This window comes from Pseudophryne corroboree, chromosome 5 (genome assembly GCF_028390025.1).
Source record: "Pseudophryne corroboree isolate aPseCor3 chromosome 5, aPseCor3.hap2, whole genome shotgun sequence".
Classification (NCBI taxonomy): domain Eukaryota; kingdom Metazoa; phylum Chordata; class Amphibia; order Anura; family Myobatrachidae; genus Pseudophryne; species Pseudophryne corroboree.
The window spans coordinates 712,295,862-712,314,594 of record NC_086448.1 but is presented as its reverse complement, the minus strand read 5'-3'; the positions used below and the strand labels follow the sequence as shown (position 1 = coordinate 712,314,594).

General features: G+C 43.6%; 1 protein-coding gene across 8 annotated transcripts in view; it reads left to right on the top strand.

Annotated features, from left to right (window-relative positions):
* The window catches only part of LOC134928326 (polyamine-modulated factor 1-binding protein 1-like), an 817,199-nt gene that overhangs the window by 658,988 nt on the left and 139,478 nt on the right, over positions 1–18,733 (top strand). Inside the window, exon 22 of one of the 8 annotated variants that reach the window (XM_063923951.1) lies at positions 13,497–13,563. The exons of the other annotated variants lie outside the window; for them this stretch is intronic. Coding sequence (XP_063780021.1) covers positions 13,497–13,533 — 37 coding nt within the window. The 3' untranslated portion in view covers positions 13,534–13,563. The remainder of the gene's footprint in view (positions 1–13,496; positions 13,564–18,733) is intronic. 8 annotated transcript variants of the gene reach the window in all.

Here is an 18,733-nt window from a genome sequence, read left to right as displayed (position 1 = left end):
TGTGGATTATACACACTTCATTGAATATTTTTATTTTTATTTTGAACATTTTCCACATCCCTTCCCCCCTTCCAATAGGCGAGGGTTCGGGATAGTGGAAGCTGCTTAACAAGCAGCTACTGGCGTGTCGGGCCTCTCTAAAAAGAGCTCCCTCACAACCACGTCCAGGACACCGCCGTGTGATGGCCCGCCGCCGCTACCTGACACCGCTGTGCTGCCTCCCGTTCATAGAGCCGCGCCGGCCGCATTCACTGTGCTGAGCCGCCGACGGCTCTAGGCAGCGCGCTCCCCGGCTACCGCTCTCCGGCTCCCTCCAGCAGCTCTCCGCAGGTAATCCCCGGCTCCGTGTAATAGAGTACACGGAGTACGGGGGGGGGGGGGAAAGGAAGCACACACATTAGGAGAGAGTGACCCATAGCAGCAGCAGAACGCTGCATGGGTTTTTAGATAATGAGGCTATTAAGCCTTTTTTAAACGGGAAATGCTCTGATTATGTCTGATTGGAAGGTTATAATCTGTACTCTGTTTATACTGTAAGCATGGGGGGGCCATTTTAACCATGCTGTTTTTCCTATTGTGATTCCAGAAGTTCCTGTGCTTCATCTCTACTCCATAGAAGGCGCAGGGGTGTTAGTGGGAATTTGGGATCAGATTTCATATAGACTGGCGTGCACTGCACTTGGCCAGATATATGTATATATATATAGAGAGAGAGAGAGAGACACCTTAGTACAGTTTTACTGAGTCATGCAAGTTGTCTGTCTTTGTATTTTGTGTTGTCTGTCTGCATAATGAGTAAGGCACCAGCAAAAACAATAAAGCAGTCTCACTGCCATGTCTTCTAAAAGGAGAAAAGAAGACTCTATTTTGGGGCAACTCTTCGAAATATAGACAAGGCCAGATGTACCCTCAAGTAACCTTTAATTGTTCATTAAAATAGGGGAAAAAGAAAGGAAGAAAACACATACATATTTATTTACATACACCTTGGGATCAATTATTTATCACAAGGTGTTCGAAGAACACTGATTGCTCACTAAAGAGCTTATTTTTAGAATTTTTCTTAAAACCAAATATGGTACCTCACTGTTTGAACAACCATAACATTAATAGGTATTAAATTTACCAAATGTCTGCTACTATATTCCTAAACACATGTATTCTTGTATAGGTTCAACAATTGCCCAAATGATACATATACAGTGTTAAAAAATGCAGAATGCCCATCACATTTACATGGTATCTTTTGTGCTCATTATTAGCCCAACATAGACAGTTGGTATATAAAGAGAAAAAGGAGAGAGTGAAAAAAAGTGGATCAGTATGCCATGGTACACTGCTTCTGCTGTCTCACCGTCATGAGCTCAAACAAAGTTGTTAACTCAGCGGCCGGTGGATGAGAGGGCAGCGACCTGGAAATTTCTGACCAGAAGGAAGATAAATGGCCGTACTGCTTTCCCTGTTAGAGCAGATGGAATGTCCTGATATCCTAGGACATTGCAGGACACTGCACCGCAATCCAGGGATGAGTGTTAACCGAAATTAGGTACAATTTCTGCCTATTAAATTGTAGGTGACAGCAGGGAGGTGACAGGCAGAGGTTCAATATTAAACTAGTGCCGTGCACATTCTCACATTAGATACAATTTTCACCACAAAGCCGTTCCCCGCATAAACAATTGGCAGTGTACTTTCCCTAAAACATTTTCCAGGTAATAGATTATCGGTATGCTGATAATAGCTAGGCTCACTCTTAACACAATCAGTTGTTTTCTCTAACATTAACCAGTGGTCACTGAACAATATGCATTGGGCTAAATAGGAAGAATTTAACAGCAAACCTAGCTAGAGTAGAAGGTTTTTTGACTGCAAACCCAGTCCTGCCGCTGAGATCACTTTTCCGTCATGTACTCTGGTCACTGGGACCGGTGCAGCGGACGGTAAATACGAAAACAGCAGCGCTTCGGGTATTACTGGCCGGAAGAAAGATAAGTAGCTGTACTGCTTTCCACGTTAGAGTGGTTGCAGCGCCTTGATATCAATGGACATAGCAAGGACGCTGCACCGCAATCCGTGGATGAGAGCTAGCTGAGAACAAGAAGATTACCGTTCTAAAGGCAGCGGTGCTTCTGGGCAGAGCAGTGTATGTTGGTTGTAGGACCAGTGATTCTATCTTTCACAGGGCGACATTGCCATGCTGATTCCAGCCGTGGCACGTCGCATGGCTATGCTAACACAGGTTAAGGCTGGATTGCAATCAGAATTGGCTGCCGCTCGTCAAGAGCGGGAAGTGGCAAGATCTGAGTCTAAGGTGAGACCGCTAGAACTACCGGAGGGGTCTCAGCCTTGCCAAAAGTCCAAGTCCACTTTGGGGAGAAAGGATAAATTTCATTTGTGTTATGATTTACCAGTTTCTGCTATGTTGCATTCTGACGATTCTATGCCAGACCTCTTTCCGCAAGATGACGGTGAGGAGGGCGAAGTAGACCAGCAGTCAGATACTGACGATTTTGACAGCCCAGGCATTGATAATCTCATCAGAGCGGTGCGTCAGTCTCTGAAGTTTACAGAAACTGAGGAGCTGATGACAAATGATGAGGTTGTCTTTACTAAACGACAGAGAACTCCAATGTGTTTTCCTGTTTCGGAATCTCTTAATAAGATGTTATTAGAAACACGAAAGAATCTGGATAAACGGTTTTCTATACCTCACAGATATAAGTCTAGTTACCCGTTTCCAGAGTCTGTGACAGCTACATGGGAGAATCCGCCATTGGTGGATTCGTCTGTGTCTAAACTTACAAAGAAATTAACCATACCAGCACCAACTGCTACTACGCTCAAAGACCCGTCGGACCGTAAAATAGAAGTTATGCTAAAGTCCATGTATACAGCAGCAGGAGTGTTGCTTAGACCTGGGTTGGTTGGCATTTGGGTAACTAAGGCGCTAATGGTATGGATAACAGAACTCAAGTCTGCCTTACGTGACGATCACCTTATACTTCTCGCTGATCAAATCTGGGAAGCTGCTGATTATCTATGTACAGCCTCTACTGACGTCTGTCAGCTCACTTCTCGCCTTTCATCCTCGCTAGTTGCTGCGGTCTTGGCAGGCGGAGGTCAAACAAGGTATAGAGGCGTTACCTTACGGTGGCGAGAAGTTGTTTGGTCCTGAATTGGGCAAATGGATTTCGGAGGCCACGGGAGGAAAATCTGTTTTCTTACCAGTGCCTCCAACAGTACCTAGACGGAGATACTCTGGACCGGCCTTCAAATCCTTTAGACCTCAGTCCTTTCGCGGGCGTGGCAGAGGAACAGCCACGCATGGTAGACGAGGTCGTGGACGTGGTTTCCAACAATCCAACACCAGTCGTCAGGACCCTAAGGTCACTGACAAGCCAGTGGTATGACGGGCTCCCAGCCCATCTCGGATCTCCAATTGTGGGAGCACGCCTTCAGACGTTCCAGTTGGCATGGCTCCAGACGTCCACAGATGGGTGGATCCGCAATTTAGTGTTAAAAGGTTACAAAATAGAGTTTGAATGTCTCCCGCCACTGCGGTTTTTCAAGACAGGACTGCCTCTGTCGGACGACAGGAGGGCGGCTCTGCAAATTGCCATTCAGTCCCTGCTGGATGCAGCAGTTTTGATTCCGGTCCCTGTACACCAACAAGGTCAGGGTTATTATTCCAGTCTGTTTGTGGTACCAAAGCCGGATGGCTCGGTCAGGCCAATATTGAACTTAAAGGGTCTCAATCGGTACGTCACTTACTACAGAGTCAAGATGGAATCTCTGCGGTCAGTAATTGCAGGTTTAGAGCCACAGGAATTCATGATTGCACTGGATCTCAAGGATGCGTACTTACACATTCCGATTTGGCCACCTCATCAGAGGTTTTTACGGTTTGCAATACGGCAAAACCATTATCAGTTTCAGGCTCTACCGTTTGGCATCTCGTCAGCACCTCAGGTATTCACCAAGGTGATGTCTGTGATGATAGCTCATCTCAGATCCCCGGGAGTTATAGTAGTTCCGTACTTGGACGATTTGCTTATCAAAGCTCCGTCTCACCAGATGCTCCTCCAACATGCGTTGCTAACGTACAATGTACTGGTTCAGCACGGTTGGATTGTCAATTTCAAGAAATCACATCTGATTCCGTCTCAACGACTTCAATTCCTAGGTATGATTTTCGATACGGTAAATCAAAGAATTTACCTACCAGAACAGAAAGTGCAGGTCATTCGTCATCTGGTTCAATTAGTGCTCAGGCCACGCACAGTCTCGATACATTTGTGCATTCGCCTCTTAGGCACAATGGTGGCGGCTTTCGAAGCACTTCAGTTCGGGAGATTCCACTCACGTCCTTTTCAACTGGATGTGCTCGCACAGTGGTCGGGCTCGCATCTGCAGATTCACCACAGTGTGAGGTTGTCACCACGGGCCAGAGGGAAACGGTTCGGGTTCCTGGAATTGGATAATTCTAACGACGGACGCGAGCCTCAGAGGTTGGGGAGCTGTAGTTCAAAATTGTCAGCTCCAGGGTCTCTGGACGGATCACGAAAGATTGCTGTCTATAAATGTACTGGAACTCCGGGCAATTTACAATGCGCTACGACAAGCAGTGCACATGCTTCGGTCTCGGACTGTTCAGGTGCAGTCAGACAATGCGACGGCAGTCGCATACATCAACAAACAAGGAGGAACGAGAAGCCGCATGGCAATGCGGGAAGTAGCTCGAATCCTCAATTGGGCCGAGCGACACCAAGTGATATTGTCGGCAGTTTTCATTCCGGGAGTGGACAACTGGGAGGCGGATAATCTCAGCCGTCGGGATTTTCACCCAGGAGAATGGGCATTAAATCCAGAAGTGTTTCGCATGTTGGTCCAAAGGTGGGGTTACCCTCAAGTGGATCTGATGGCATCTCGCCACAATCACCAAACCCCCCAGTATGTGTCCAGAACGGGAGATCCAAAGGCAGTGGCGGTGGATGCACTCACCATCGCGTGGCCGTACAGCCTCGTGTATCTGTTTCCACCGTTTCCGCTGCTCCCTCTGTTGCTAAAACGGATCAAAAGAGAATCCGTCACAGTAATACTAGTGGCGCCTCATTGGCCTCGGAGGGCTTGGTTCTCGAACCTCCGCAGGCTACTCGCAGACGATCCTTGGCCGCTCCCACTACGTCCGGACCTGTTACAACAGGGTCCGTTTCTTTACCCCGATTTAGCGCGGCTGCGTTTGACGGGGTGGCTGTTGAGACCGCCCTCTTAAGAAGAGAGGGCATTCCAGAATCGGTGATACCAACCATGTTACGAGCTAGGAAGCCGGGGACGGCGGCTCATTATTACAGAATTTGGCGTGTCTATATTGCTTGGTGTGAAGATCAGAAGTTTCCGACTTCATCTTTCAAGTTATCCCGTTTTTTGTTATTTCTTCAGACAGGGTTAGATGGAGGACTGCGTTTATCTACACTAAAGGTGCAGATATCTGCGTTGTCAATTTACTTTCAAAGACGATTGGCTCTATTGCCTTCGGTACACACTTTTTTGCACGGAGTCCTCAGAGTACAGCCTCCATTCATTCCACCTACAGCGCCATGGGACTTGAATCTGGTTTTAGATTTCTTACAGTCTTCTTATTTTGAACCCTTACAACAAGTGGATATTAAGTTTCTCACTTGGAAAACAATTTTTCTACTAGCCTTAGCTTCAGCAAGGCGTGTTTCAGATTTGGGTGCCTTGTCGTGCAAGCCACCGTATTTGGTGTTTCATGATGACAGAGCGGAACTTCAGACGAATTCCACTTTCTTACCAAAGGTAGTGTCATCATTTCACATCAATCAACCAATAGTAGTTCCTGTGTTGACAGGAAATTCTGGAACCTTGGATGTGGTACGCGCGTTACGTGTTTATGTATCCCGAACGTCTACAGTTCGGAAGACGGATACGTTGTTTGTTCTCTATGATGCTGCCAGGATGGGTTGGCCAGCTTCTAAGCAGACTTTATCCAGATGGATTAAACTGACCATTCGTCAGGCTTACCTTCATGCTAGGTTGCAGCCGCCTACATCAGTAACAGCTCATTCCACACGTTCTGTGGGAACTTCGTGGGCAGCTGGTCGTGGAGCTTCTACGACGCAGCTTTGCCGGGCGGCTACATGGTCATCAGTGCACACGTTTGTGCGCTTTTATAAGTTTTATACGTTTGCAGCATCAGCATCTAGCTTTGGCCGCCTAGTGTTACAGGTGCCAAACAGCTCTCCCGCCCACGGGGGAAACTTTGGTACGTCCCAAGAGTAACTCCAGTGACCCCTAGTGGATGAAAAAGAAAATAGGATTTTGGTACTTACCAGGTAAATCCTTTTCTTTGAATCCATAGGGGGCACTGGATGCCCACCCAGAGCAGTTTTACCTGGTTTGTGGTAAGTTCAGAGGATCTTATGGTAACACATTCTCACCGACTGGTTCAAAGTTTCAAGTTCTAGCGGTTATAGTGCCAACTGTTTAGTTGTCAGTCACGTTATGTGTCAACTTTATTGTTGTCCGTTATGTTATATGTAATTCTCCATTGTCAATCTCTCTATAGCTCCTGTTCGGCTCAGTAAAAAACACTGAGGTACTCTGGGATATGGAGGGGAGTAGAGTTCTAAATTTAACTATTCAGTGCCTTGTTCCTATGGAAGCCGTCCATATCCCAAGAGTAACTCCAGTGCCCTCTATGGATTCAAAGAAAAGGATTTACCTGGTAAGTACCAAAATCCTATTTTTTCACTATGTCTGGGAATGTTCTAAGATACGTAGATTCTGGAATAAAATATTGCTGTATATACGATATGTCATTGGTTTCAAGCTATCACTAGACCCCCTGGCGTGTTTACTCCTTAATTTTGATAGTTGGCCCTTACAAAGGTATACACATTGGCCCTCATTCCGAGTTGTTCGCCCGCTAGCCGCTTTGCGCAGCAGAACACATGCTATGCCGCCGCCTAGTGGGAGTGAATCTTAGCTTAGCAAAATTGCGAACGAAAGATTCTCAAAATTGCAAATAGAAATTTCTAAGCAGTTTCTGAGTAGCTCCACACTTACTCTGCCACTGCGATCAGTTCAGTCAGTTTCGTTCCTGGTTTGACATCACAAACACACCCAGCGTTCTCCCAGACACTCCCCCGTTTCTCCAGCCACTCCCGCGTTTTTCCCAGAAACGGCAGCGTTTTTTCACACACACCCATAAAACGGCCAGTTTCCGCCCAGAAACACCCACTTCCTGTCAATCACACTACGATCACCAGAACGAAAAAAAAAACCTCATAATGCCATGAGTTTAATACCAAACTTCTTAGCAAATTTACTTTGCGCAGCCACAGTGCGAACATTGCGCATGCGCAGTTTGCGGAAAATCGCTGCGATGCGATGAAAAAGAACGAGCGAACAACTCGGAATGAGGGCCATTGTTCCGTCCCCTTCCTTGTAACTGATCTGATCCTTATACACTGGACTAAAAAATCTGCGCCCTCCATCCATGAGCTCCAACAGAAATTGTTACAAAATCTCTATTTTAATGTGCGATCACTTCTGCTAAATGACGGGTACAATGTGCGTTCCTTTCACAAAAAATGGGACCTCTATATTGAAGCATTGGATGATAATTCCAGAGCCTTAATTTTTTACATACCTTGGCTCTCATGGATGGTATATCGATTGGTCTCATAACAGAGTAATTCATGATTATGTTTTTTCTAAAGGACTTGGTCTTTAAATGTTTCTTCAAATGTTGCAATCTGACTAATTACAATGCCCTAGGTTCCTCTTTGCTCACTGTTCAAGAATAGGCCCTATCCATTTGTACTGTTTTTTTTTTCACGGCTGAGCTTTGCCATATCATTTTCTCTAAGCTGACTCATGTCTGATTACCATTTTGCGATGTCACCCCCCCCCCCCCCCAACCCCCTTTCCTCCCCCCTTTGTGTCTGTCTGGTCTATGGTTAAATGTATTCGTTGACTTGTATCCCTAAATTTACATTGTTTTCTCTACTGTTTATGATGAGTGGGATTGTTGATTTCTGTTCCTTGTATTTCCCTCTTGAAAAACCAATAAACAGAAATTAAAAAGAAAAAAAATGGGGCTGATGGAGCTGCAGCTCTAGGCCCACACCCCAAAATAGGCCCACTGCATCTGCAGCAACATACCCTCCAGCAATTTACACACAAAAAAATTGCTACAAATTTGAAAAGAGGGCGTGGCCACGGGCAAAATGGCATGGCCACGCCCCTTTTCCAATACTTTCAATGGAGGTTTGGAGAGCCAAAATATGGTACAGACCATAAAAAAGGTACTGTACCTGCCAAAAAGGTACATTTGGAGGGTATGAAGCAAGTCTCTGTGCTGTAGATAGGGGAAAAAAATCCTTTTACTGCAGCGTCCTATGTCCTGTTGCCAGTCCGCCTGCCCCCTCCGGCATTAACAATCCCCACTCCCTAGCCATGGTGCATGTGGAACAAAAGCTGCTGCGGCCACCGGCATAGAGGTGTATGAAAGCGGCGCAGTGGAAGGCTTTCATAGCCCTCCTTGCGCCGCATACTCTCTGAGCCCCAGAGCCTCCTCTGTGCATGATGTCACAGAAGTGTCTCCCTGCCACAGCCACGCCCAAATCCCCAGAGTTCCTGACTCTGCAACACAGCACCTGGGTGGCCGGCCTGGAAGCCCCGAGATGGCTAATGTAACGGATAGAGTGGGTGATATCGCGGAGGGTAATGTCTGGACGCTGAATCAATGTAAAAGGTGACATTGCTGTTCAGTGCAGTGGGTGTGCAGTGTCACTGACACTGCAAAGCACTCTCACCTTTTACATTAATTGAGCGAGTCAGTCAGTTCTGCCAGCCAGTCACTATTGTTAGCGCCGGTGTCCCAACATGCCGCATTACAAGGAAGTAGACGCACTAAATAAACTACAGCTCTCAGCAGCCCCTAGCGCCTAAGCATTCCGGTGCAAAGGGCTGCTGGGAGCTGTAGATTATTGAGTGCATCTTCTTCCCTGTAATGCTGCGCGTTGGGACACCGGTGCTAACAATAGTGACTGGCTGCTTGGCTACTGTACCAGTCTCCGGGAGAGCCACTGCCAAAGGGAGGACATCAGCTTAGCTGCTTCCAGGAGGAGAAACATTACCTGCCCCTTCACCACTCGCAGTACCTCCGGGCCCCATCTGCGGCACCCCCACACACACACACACCTCCAACACCCGCGGTGGCTCCAAACTCCCTCCCCCACCCGCAGCACCCTTGCCACTCCCCCAACCATGGCACCCGCCACTTCCCCACCCACAGCACCCATGCAACCGCTCCTTCCCCTCCCGCGGTGGTCCTGGACCCCCACCCGCGGCACCACTGCACCAGCCAATCCCCCACCCATGGCACCCCTGCAACTGCCCCTCCCCCTCCCACATCTCTTCTGGACCCCCTCCCCCAACCACAGCACCTACTAGGTGATTCATCGGGGCCCTGCATGCGCTATTCACGCTGTTGCAAGGTGTTATGACCCCTGAACCATTGCACACCCTTTGTCAGTGCAATATTTAACTACTCACACAATTATGATTGGAGGTAATACTGCATATAATAAAAATATTGCGAGCCACAAGGGCGTGCAAGGGATAAGGGGTTGTAGCCCCTTACGACGGTGTGAAGAGCGCCCGTAGGGCGCGATGAATCACCTAGTATATGTATATTTTTATATATATGTATATATATTTTTTTTTTTTTTTTTTTTAAAGAGAAAGTATGGTAGCAAAGAAAGGACAGACAGAAATTAGAGCAATTAATGATTTCTAAATAACAATCTACAAGGTGCACAAACACAACTGCAAAACCACTATACTGTAACACAACAAAGGTATCCACAAGGGGTATGGTATGGAAGGTAGATAGTAACTAGGGTGACAGTGTCTAGGTCGACCACTATTGGTCGACATGGTCTAGGTCGCCAGGTCAAAAGGTCGACATGCATTTTTTATGGGGGGGTTTGTGTCGTTTTCTTCGTAGAGTGTCCGGGAACCCCAATTAGTGCGCCGTGTCCCCTCGTATGGCTCGCTTCGCTTGCCTTGCTTCGGGCAAGGTGCCTCGCTTTGCTCGGCACAGATTACCGTTCCAATCGCAGTCCACGTGGATTGTTAAGTATGAAAAAGTTCAAAACAAGAAGAAAATCGCGAAAAACTCATGTCGACCTTTTGACCCTGTTGACCTAGAACATGTCGACCTAGAAACCCTGTCAACCTAGTTACTGTCGACCAATAGTGGTCGACCTAGATAGTGTCGACCTAGTTACTATCAACCTAGAGACCGGATCCCATCCACAAGTCCTTCTTTCTTGACTAAAACTAAATAACTGCACCTGGACTAGTGACCTGCCACTTTTTCCCACCTCGAAAAGCCAATGATAAACCACTAAATCAACAAATACAAAGGTGAATGAGGGTGGAAAGACTGGAACAAAGAGGCCTTGGCACACTGCCCAAGCCTTTATAATAGAAACTTAGTAACACAGAGAATTTCTGTCTGTGGTAACAGGGAGGATAATTTGTGACCCAACAAAATAGATGAATACACCAGTGCATGATTATATAAACCCACAAACATGACCTGTTGGTGGTAATTGAGACCAGGATTTGAGAACCACTGGACAAAGAAATACATTTTTCGAATTCAGAAGTTACATTTAAAGGATTATTTAAAGGTGAAAATGTTGTGATCATTAAGTAGTTAATTATTAGTGAACAATAACAATGGCAATACCCAACTTGAGCCCTGGTGTGTGGCTTGTGTCAAAGGAAGAACCTATTAGATGTGTCTGCATTTTTTTCCCATTGAGTTCTCAAATTCAAAAACTTACAATTCTTTAACTTTACTAAATAAAATTAGCAAAGTTTGAGCAAAGCCAACATTCAAACATTTTTAAGTTTAAATGTATTACAGTGTTATATATATATATATATGGAGAAACAAGGAGAGCACACACCAACTACCCGGAGAGCAGGCTGAATGAAGGATGATATTGCAGGCAGCTTAACACAGGAAAAATGACCTGCTTTCCTGCGAATAGACCGACTGGAAGATATCCTCATTGAGATATCCATTGACGTTCAACCTGGTGACCAGTTGTGGTGCAGATAATCAATTGGAGGAATCAGCTGCTATAATTTTGATGTGCCTACTAAAAATCAAATTTCCGGTACGCAGATTACCTATAGACACTTCATTGTAAATAACCAAAATTGGTTTGAAGTTACTGCACTATTAGGCGCTTGTCCCCTCCTTGTTTCTCCAGATTTATTTGTCACTAAACCTAGTGACACCTTGAAGGACTGAGCTGCCGTCTGCAGGGCATCCTGTGGAACCAGAGTGCAAGTTTGATAAATCTAAGACATTTCCTGAATATACTATACTGGTTAAGAAGGGAAGTAGCGCACCAACCATACTTTTTGATCCATATATATATATATATATATATATATATATAAAAAATACAGCATACTTGGACATCCAAATACATGTTATAGGGTCCACATCGCCCAATAGAGAAATATATAGAGAACACAAATAGGGCAAAGAGACAAAAACATTTCACTACAGTAATATGGGGAATTGTAAGAAATATTCGTAAATAAATGGAGAACACAAGGACAAATACACATAGCAAGCAGTATTAAAGTGGCGGTAACACCTATCAAATACTTCTATATTAGAACCTGTGGTCAAACACGGCCTTCCTGGCCATTTCCCTAGTTAATGGCTATAAGGTAGCCAAGTATGGGAGCCAGATTTAAAAAAATGTTTGTGCTTTAGATTCAGCATCTAAGGAGCACTCCACTAAGTTCATTTGATTTGAATAGGCAAATATCAGCATTAAAAGTGATAAAGAAATGGGGTCCTCCTTAATCTACTGAGATAAGATAGTCTACTACAATGCCCAAGACATATATACCATAAAGGGAATCTGCAGTTCATTGTTAACCTCCATCCAAAAATCATGGACTACAGGGCAGGCCCACATACAATGACTAATGTCGGCATCGGAGAAAGAGCATTTAAAACAGAATTATCTGAGACATTGGTTAAATAACATAGGTGTGGGGTATTTTAAGCCATACTGCATATATACAATTTTATAATGCATTTCCGCATAGGATGAGGAAGCCAGTTACTTATTGAGGGTAATACAGGACCTAATGATAGTTTTTAAATCCAAACCCAGGAAGGTGTCCCTCCACTTAGCCAAACCAGTAGTTATTGAAATGTTATATCAAACTTGAACTTTAAATGCAAGCATAATGATGTTCACTGACTGAATAAAAACAAAGTTTAAAAAATACTATAAAATTTTACTTTTTCAGTTCAAACTGCAAATCCCCCCAAAAACTAGTTGAAATCAAATCACACAGTCTAAAAAAAACTTAACCTATCACAAAAAAAAAGTGAGGTCCTTGATCCGGATTATATGTGATTTGATCATGTACCAGTTATAATGTGTTGAGCATCTGTAGAAATCATCCTTGGAAATAGTAAGGGGATATATATATACTGTAAAATATTGACATGTTCCTTGACCACATATCAATTACTTTTACAACTTTGTAGATACTCAATAAGGTTAAACATTTATAAGACCTGTTCATATTGTCCTGTAACTTTGGTCCACATGGAATTAACATTTTAGAAATATAAATATTCTATTTTCAGGTTTTCAAAAGAGGGGGTTCCCTGATAAAATATATTATGTGGAATAATACATTCCCTAATGTAAAAAGTAATGATTTAAAAATTGCTTCACTGTTCTGTGATACGTGGTTTTATGCCACTATAAGAACTCCTCAATAACTTCTAATATCCATACATATCACAATGACTTATGCATTATCCCATATAGGTCCCATATCCCACAATTGGGCTCAAGAATTAGCCACAACATTACTCTACCATCCACCATCCCTAGCCTATAGCACAATGGTAGCATTCAAAACTGACTAAACAGTCAAATACAGTTCTCCCTAATCTGTATATAAAACACATTTCTCACAATCTGTTCTTGTTCTTTGAATGTTGTATGATTATAATTGTTAAAGAAGTACGTTTCAGATGTGAAAATATCGTGATCACGCCAAGGTTGCTTAGGCTCCATTATGTAGAACATGATTTCACACTCCGTCACAAGAGCAAGATGTCCCGACTTTTTTTTCTATTATTGTTGGCAGCTGTAGTGATACTGTGTAGGACTTAAGGGAAATAAGGACTTCACAAGCTTTCCACAATAACTCACTCTGGATGCCTATATGTCCTTATTGCTGTGCAATTAGCTGAATAAAATGTGGTAATTTAATTATTAATTTTTAGTAAATGTTTATTCCACTTATTTTTCAAGGTCTTTTACGTCAGGTTAAAATAGGTTTTTATTAACAAAATAAGTTTTTTTGTTTTAATTTTTACTTTTCCCCTAATTTATTTCTAGATCAAATATTTACTGGCATTTCAGCATTTACTTCTGATTCAAGTACTGATCATTTGCTTCCCCTCTGGTAAAGTTTTGATAAGACATTAGCATGTTTAATTCAACATAATATTAAAAGCATGTTCGTTTCCTTGGGCTTCTAAAGGTATTTGGCAAAGCCAAGTCATCTGAGTAGCATTCTCTTACCCCATGAGATTAAATTGTTAATTTACTAGTAATACCAAAGCCAAATGTGCAAATATAAAATAATAAAATGTGTATAGTTGTATTATTCTGTTTTTTTTTTTCTTAAAATTTTGAAAATGATGTTTAGTCACTGTTTTAAATTACAGATTACCTAAATAGATTTGTATAAGTGGAACTGTAACTTTCTATATCAGTGCTGTGTATGTGATTATAGACCCACTGGCATGTGTTTCCAATGTCTTGAATCTCTCCCTAGTCAAGTAATATTGCTCAAAAGTGAAGAAGTTAGTTGCTTAAAAAACAATGTACATATGACAAGACACCATAAGCAGCCATGCCTTCATGTAGTGGGTGGCTTATTGTATATTTGCAAATGTGTGTAACTCAGTCTTCTGCATGTTTACATGTAGAATCAGAGCCGTAACTAGACTTTTTGGTTCCCTGTGCCAGAGAAAGAATTAACCGCCCCTCCTTCCCCCCTATTTTTCCAATAGGAACATAAGACGCATGCCTCATGGGGATGGGACATGACAAGATTGATCCCAGAGAAAGCCCATGCTATAATGCCCCTACCCACATTATATTTATAGTCCACTTCAAGAAAATAGATTTGGACACAAATCCTCTTTATCACACATTCATGCAGTAAACTTGAGAGCTTGTTGTTGTTCAGTTACAATATCCAATACGCATTTCAATATTCTGCCATAGCCATGATTCAAACCTATGACCTGTTGAATTCTAATCAAACACCCTACTCATTGAGCTATTAATTGACCAACTTACATTTTGTGTAGTTAAATTGTCATTAAAGCTGTACTGTAGTAATTGGGCACTAATACATATTTTCTAGAACTTGTTAAATTCACATAACAATTTTTTTCATTCACATGATGATTATTATTTTATATTATATATCAAAACTTTTAATGACTTTTAGGAGCAATTTATAATTTTTTGCTCTTAAATTATCACCACACACAGGGCTGCTGGGACTATTTTCCACTTTTATTTAACACATGGAAAAAGAAAAAACATTTAGCACATAGGCTGACCTTTTGCTCACAATGATCAAAATAGTTTTCGCTTATTAGATTTGTATCAAGTAAATGTAATCCTTTCCCTGCAAGGGGCTGGATCCTTCAGCCTTACTTCTGAAAATCTCATTTTATTTTATATGAGGCCGTATGTCCAAGTACAAATTAATTACGTTTTGTAATTGCATATCTGTCAGTCATTAGATGATTATACCATTTGTTTCATCAGTTGATTTCTAACATTTGAGGTTGCCACTGCAACTGCAAAATTATATATAATTTCCTAAGTGAGAAGCAGTATCTCTTAAATGTGCAGATCATTTTGTGTCTATTAGTGCTGCACAGGCATACTGTGCTCCTAACTGTTCTAGCTCATATTTTACTGAACAAATTATCATAGTCTATGATTAACTTAACTGATTTCTCCCAGTTGTCTTATACCGTAAGTCTGTGTACAAAGGTTTAAAACGAAAGAAAAATTCCAAACTTTATACAGATTTTATTACTAGTTTATGGCCTTTTAAGTTAAGTGAACAACTGTACTATGTAACAAAAGTATTTTCTTTTATGCTTCCTACACTTCCGTTACAACATACAAAAAGTGACCAATGCTACAGTACATGCAAAATCCCTAACTCAACATGCAATTTTGGCTGCATGCTGCTTTATGTTCTTTCCCTTTTTTCACATCGGGATGCGGTCAAGTTCCTGTCGCTCTGGATTCCGGCGGTCACCATGCCGACACCAGGATCCGAGCGATCAAATGCCTGACAGTCAGCATGCCGACTAACAGGAACTATTCCTGTGCAGCAAACCACCAAGCCCGCTGCGTGGCTTTGTTGCACTCGCCCCCTGCTGGCATTCTGCTGCCGGGATCCCGGGTCGGTAAGCTGACTGCTGGTATTCCCAGCGCCAGTCTCCCGGCCCCAACCCGTCACATCTACTAAGACTCACAATACTGTAAAGACACGATGACTTAACTTGCTCAAGATGAGTACGCAGTCCAACTCTCAAGCCAAGTCAGGTCACTTCTTGCAGGCTATAATATTCCCTAACTAAACAAGCAAGTCAGAATGCTTGCTGTTCTTTCCCTACATCACAGCTACTCAAAGTTGCAGCACTGTAGAGCAGTGGTTCTCAGCTTCAACTCTCAACTACCTCGAACAGGTCATGTTTTGAGAATTTCTGTCTCTGGAAGCAGTTTGGATTATTATTGACCAAGCAGAATATATGAATACCCCTTTCACATAGAAAGTCAAATTACTGGGTTAAGAAGTTCTACCTGGTATTTTGCTGATAAACACGGGTCCTTTTTCTGTGTGAAAGGGTCAACCTGGGTTGAAATTCCCAGGACTTCAACCCAGGAATTTACTAGGGTTGGAGACCCAGTAATTTCGACCCTAGTTAACCCTTTCACAGAAAATAAATACCTGTGTTGATCTGTCAGTTACCAGGTAGACTTGTTTCCCTGTGTGAAAGGGGGGTCAGGCTGGTTACAGCTAAGGGACCTGGCATTGAAATGCTGGGAAAAAGCCAGGAATTTCAGACGTCTGCAAAGGGTATAACTCATCTGTGTATGTTTAAAGAAATCCACAAAACAGGACATGTTAGGGGGAGCTTACAATCTAGGGGAAGAGGGATATAAACAGGTGATATGAGGTACAAGCAAGCGAAAGGTGGCCTGGTGTCAGGAAGTAAGCTAGGCAGAGATGGCCAAGGCATGAGTATGGGAGAGCGGCCTCAAGACTGGGTTTTGCTGAAGGGTATGCTATAAAGAACAGGTGAGTTTCAGTGCCCTGTTGAAACTTTGCTTGGTTGGAGAGAGTCTAATAGAGCAAGGGAGCTTGTTCCAGTGAAGAGAGTCAGCAGGGGCAAAATCTTGGATTCGCTTATCGGGTATAGTGACCAGTGTAGACAAGAGGCTACGGTCATTGGCCGACTGGAGTGGGCGGGAGTATGTAGGGAGATGAGGTTGGAGATGTATGGTGTATGGAATTAGAGAGGGCCTTGTATGTGAGGCTGAGGAGTTTGAAGAATATTCTGTTGGAGAAAGGGAGCCAATGTAGGTTTTATCGAAGGGGAGTGGCAGATGTGGAGCAGTGGGAGAGAAAGATAAGTCTAGCTGCACAGTTGAGACCAGATTGGAGTTGAGCGATATGGAAGACTGGGAGGCCAGTGAGGAGAATGTTGCAATAGTTGAGCCATGAGATGACTAGTGAGCGGATAATAAGTTTAGTCACAATCTAGGAGAGGAATGGCCTAATGTAAGCGATGTTGCATAGCTGGAATCGACAGGATTGAGCCAGAAATTGGATGTGTGGGGGTAAAGGAGAGGGAGGAGTCAAAAGTGACATCCAGCAAAGTTGGGGAACGGGGAAGATGATAGTGTTGTGAACAGTGATAGAAATATTGTGGGTTAGGGGGGAGAGTACCCGAGAGATAAGGAGAGGAGAGTATAGTTGCGTATAATCTGCATAGAGGTGGTATTGAAGGCCAAATGAGTTTATGAGCGCACCCAGGGAAGAGTTGTACATGGAGTAGAGAATGGGGACAAGGACAGAACCCTGGGGGACACCAATGGGGAGGGTGTAAGGGGGTGAGGTGGAGCCAGAGGCAGACACAGAGGATGAGCGGATAGCAAGGTAAGAGGTGAATAAGGCAAGGACAGTGCTAGAGAGGCCAATTGACTGGAGGTTGTGGAGGAGGAGAGGATGATCCTCAGAGTCGAAGGCCGCAGAGAGATCCATCAGGATGAGCACAGTGAAGTGACCCCTGGAGTTGGCCAAAAGCAGGTCATTGGTGACTTTGACCAGGGCAGTTTCAGCGGAATGGAGTGGGCGAAAGCCAGATTGAAGAGGAGCAAGGATGGAGTGGTCAGAGAGGTAGCTGGTGAGACGGCTGAATACCCTAGAAAAAAAAATTAAATGATGATGCATTTACAGGGATGTTTCTAGGTTACCCAGAGATTTGACCCTTCCCGACAGTGCAAAGATACTTGATTTGTATATGTCCTTAGAGTTGGCTAACAACAGACTTCTCTCTACAATTTTAGATGGACTACTGTAGTTCTATTGCTCCGAATCATACTTGTCTACTCTCCCGGAATGGCCGGGAGGCTCCCAAAAATCATGTGGCACTCTCAGTCTTCCACAAAAAGGTCAAACCTCCTGGAGCCAGCTACTGCTGCTAGTTGACAACCTGGGTATTTGCAGACAAAAAGCAACAGGATTTATTTTCTGGATTATTTGAAATGGTCCAATGTAACGGAGACCCAATTTCTGAGATTTCTGGCGAAGCTTGATGTTTCGGGCATATAACCATACCATGTCTCCTACTTTAAAAGAACAAGGTTTCCGAAATCTGTCAGCAAATCTCTCAGACCGGACTGCCGCATCCTCCAAGGCTAGATGTACTTTCCACCAAATCCTCCTAAGGCGAGACACGGGAGAAAAAGAGGAAGATCCAGACAGTCGTGATGGAGTGAAAGTATTGAATTTAGGATGAATACCAGAAACACAGAAGAAAGGAGACATGGAAGTTGAAGAATGTTCAGAATTATTATACGCAAAGTCTGCAAAGGGTAGTCAACCCAATCATCCTGGCATTTAGAGATATAACATCATAGATATTGCTCCAAAGATTGATTAACCCGTTCTGTCTGGCCATTGGACTGCGGGTGATATCCTGACGAGAGACTGATATTGATTCCTAGTTCCGCACAGAAAGATCTCCAGAAACGGGCTGTGAATTGAGAGCCTCTATCCGAGACAATGTCTTGTGGTAGGCCATGAATACGGAATATGTGCTGAACAAATATAGAAGCAAGATCCTTAGCATTAGGCAATTTAGACAGAGGAATGAAATGAGCCATTTTACTGAAACGGTCAACCACCACCCAGATGACCCAAACATTTGGAAGATTTTGGTAAATCTACAATAAAATCCATTGACAAATGGGTCCATGGCTTGGAGGGTACAGACAGAGGAAGTAATTGTCCAGAAGGAAGAACACGA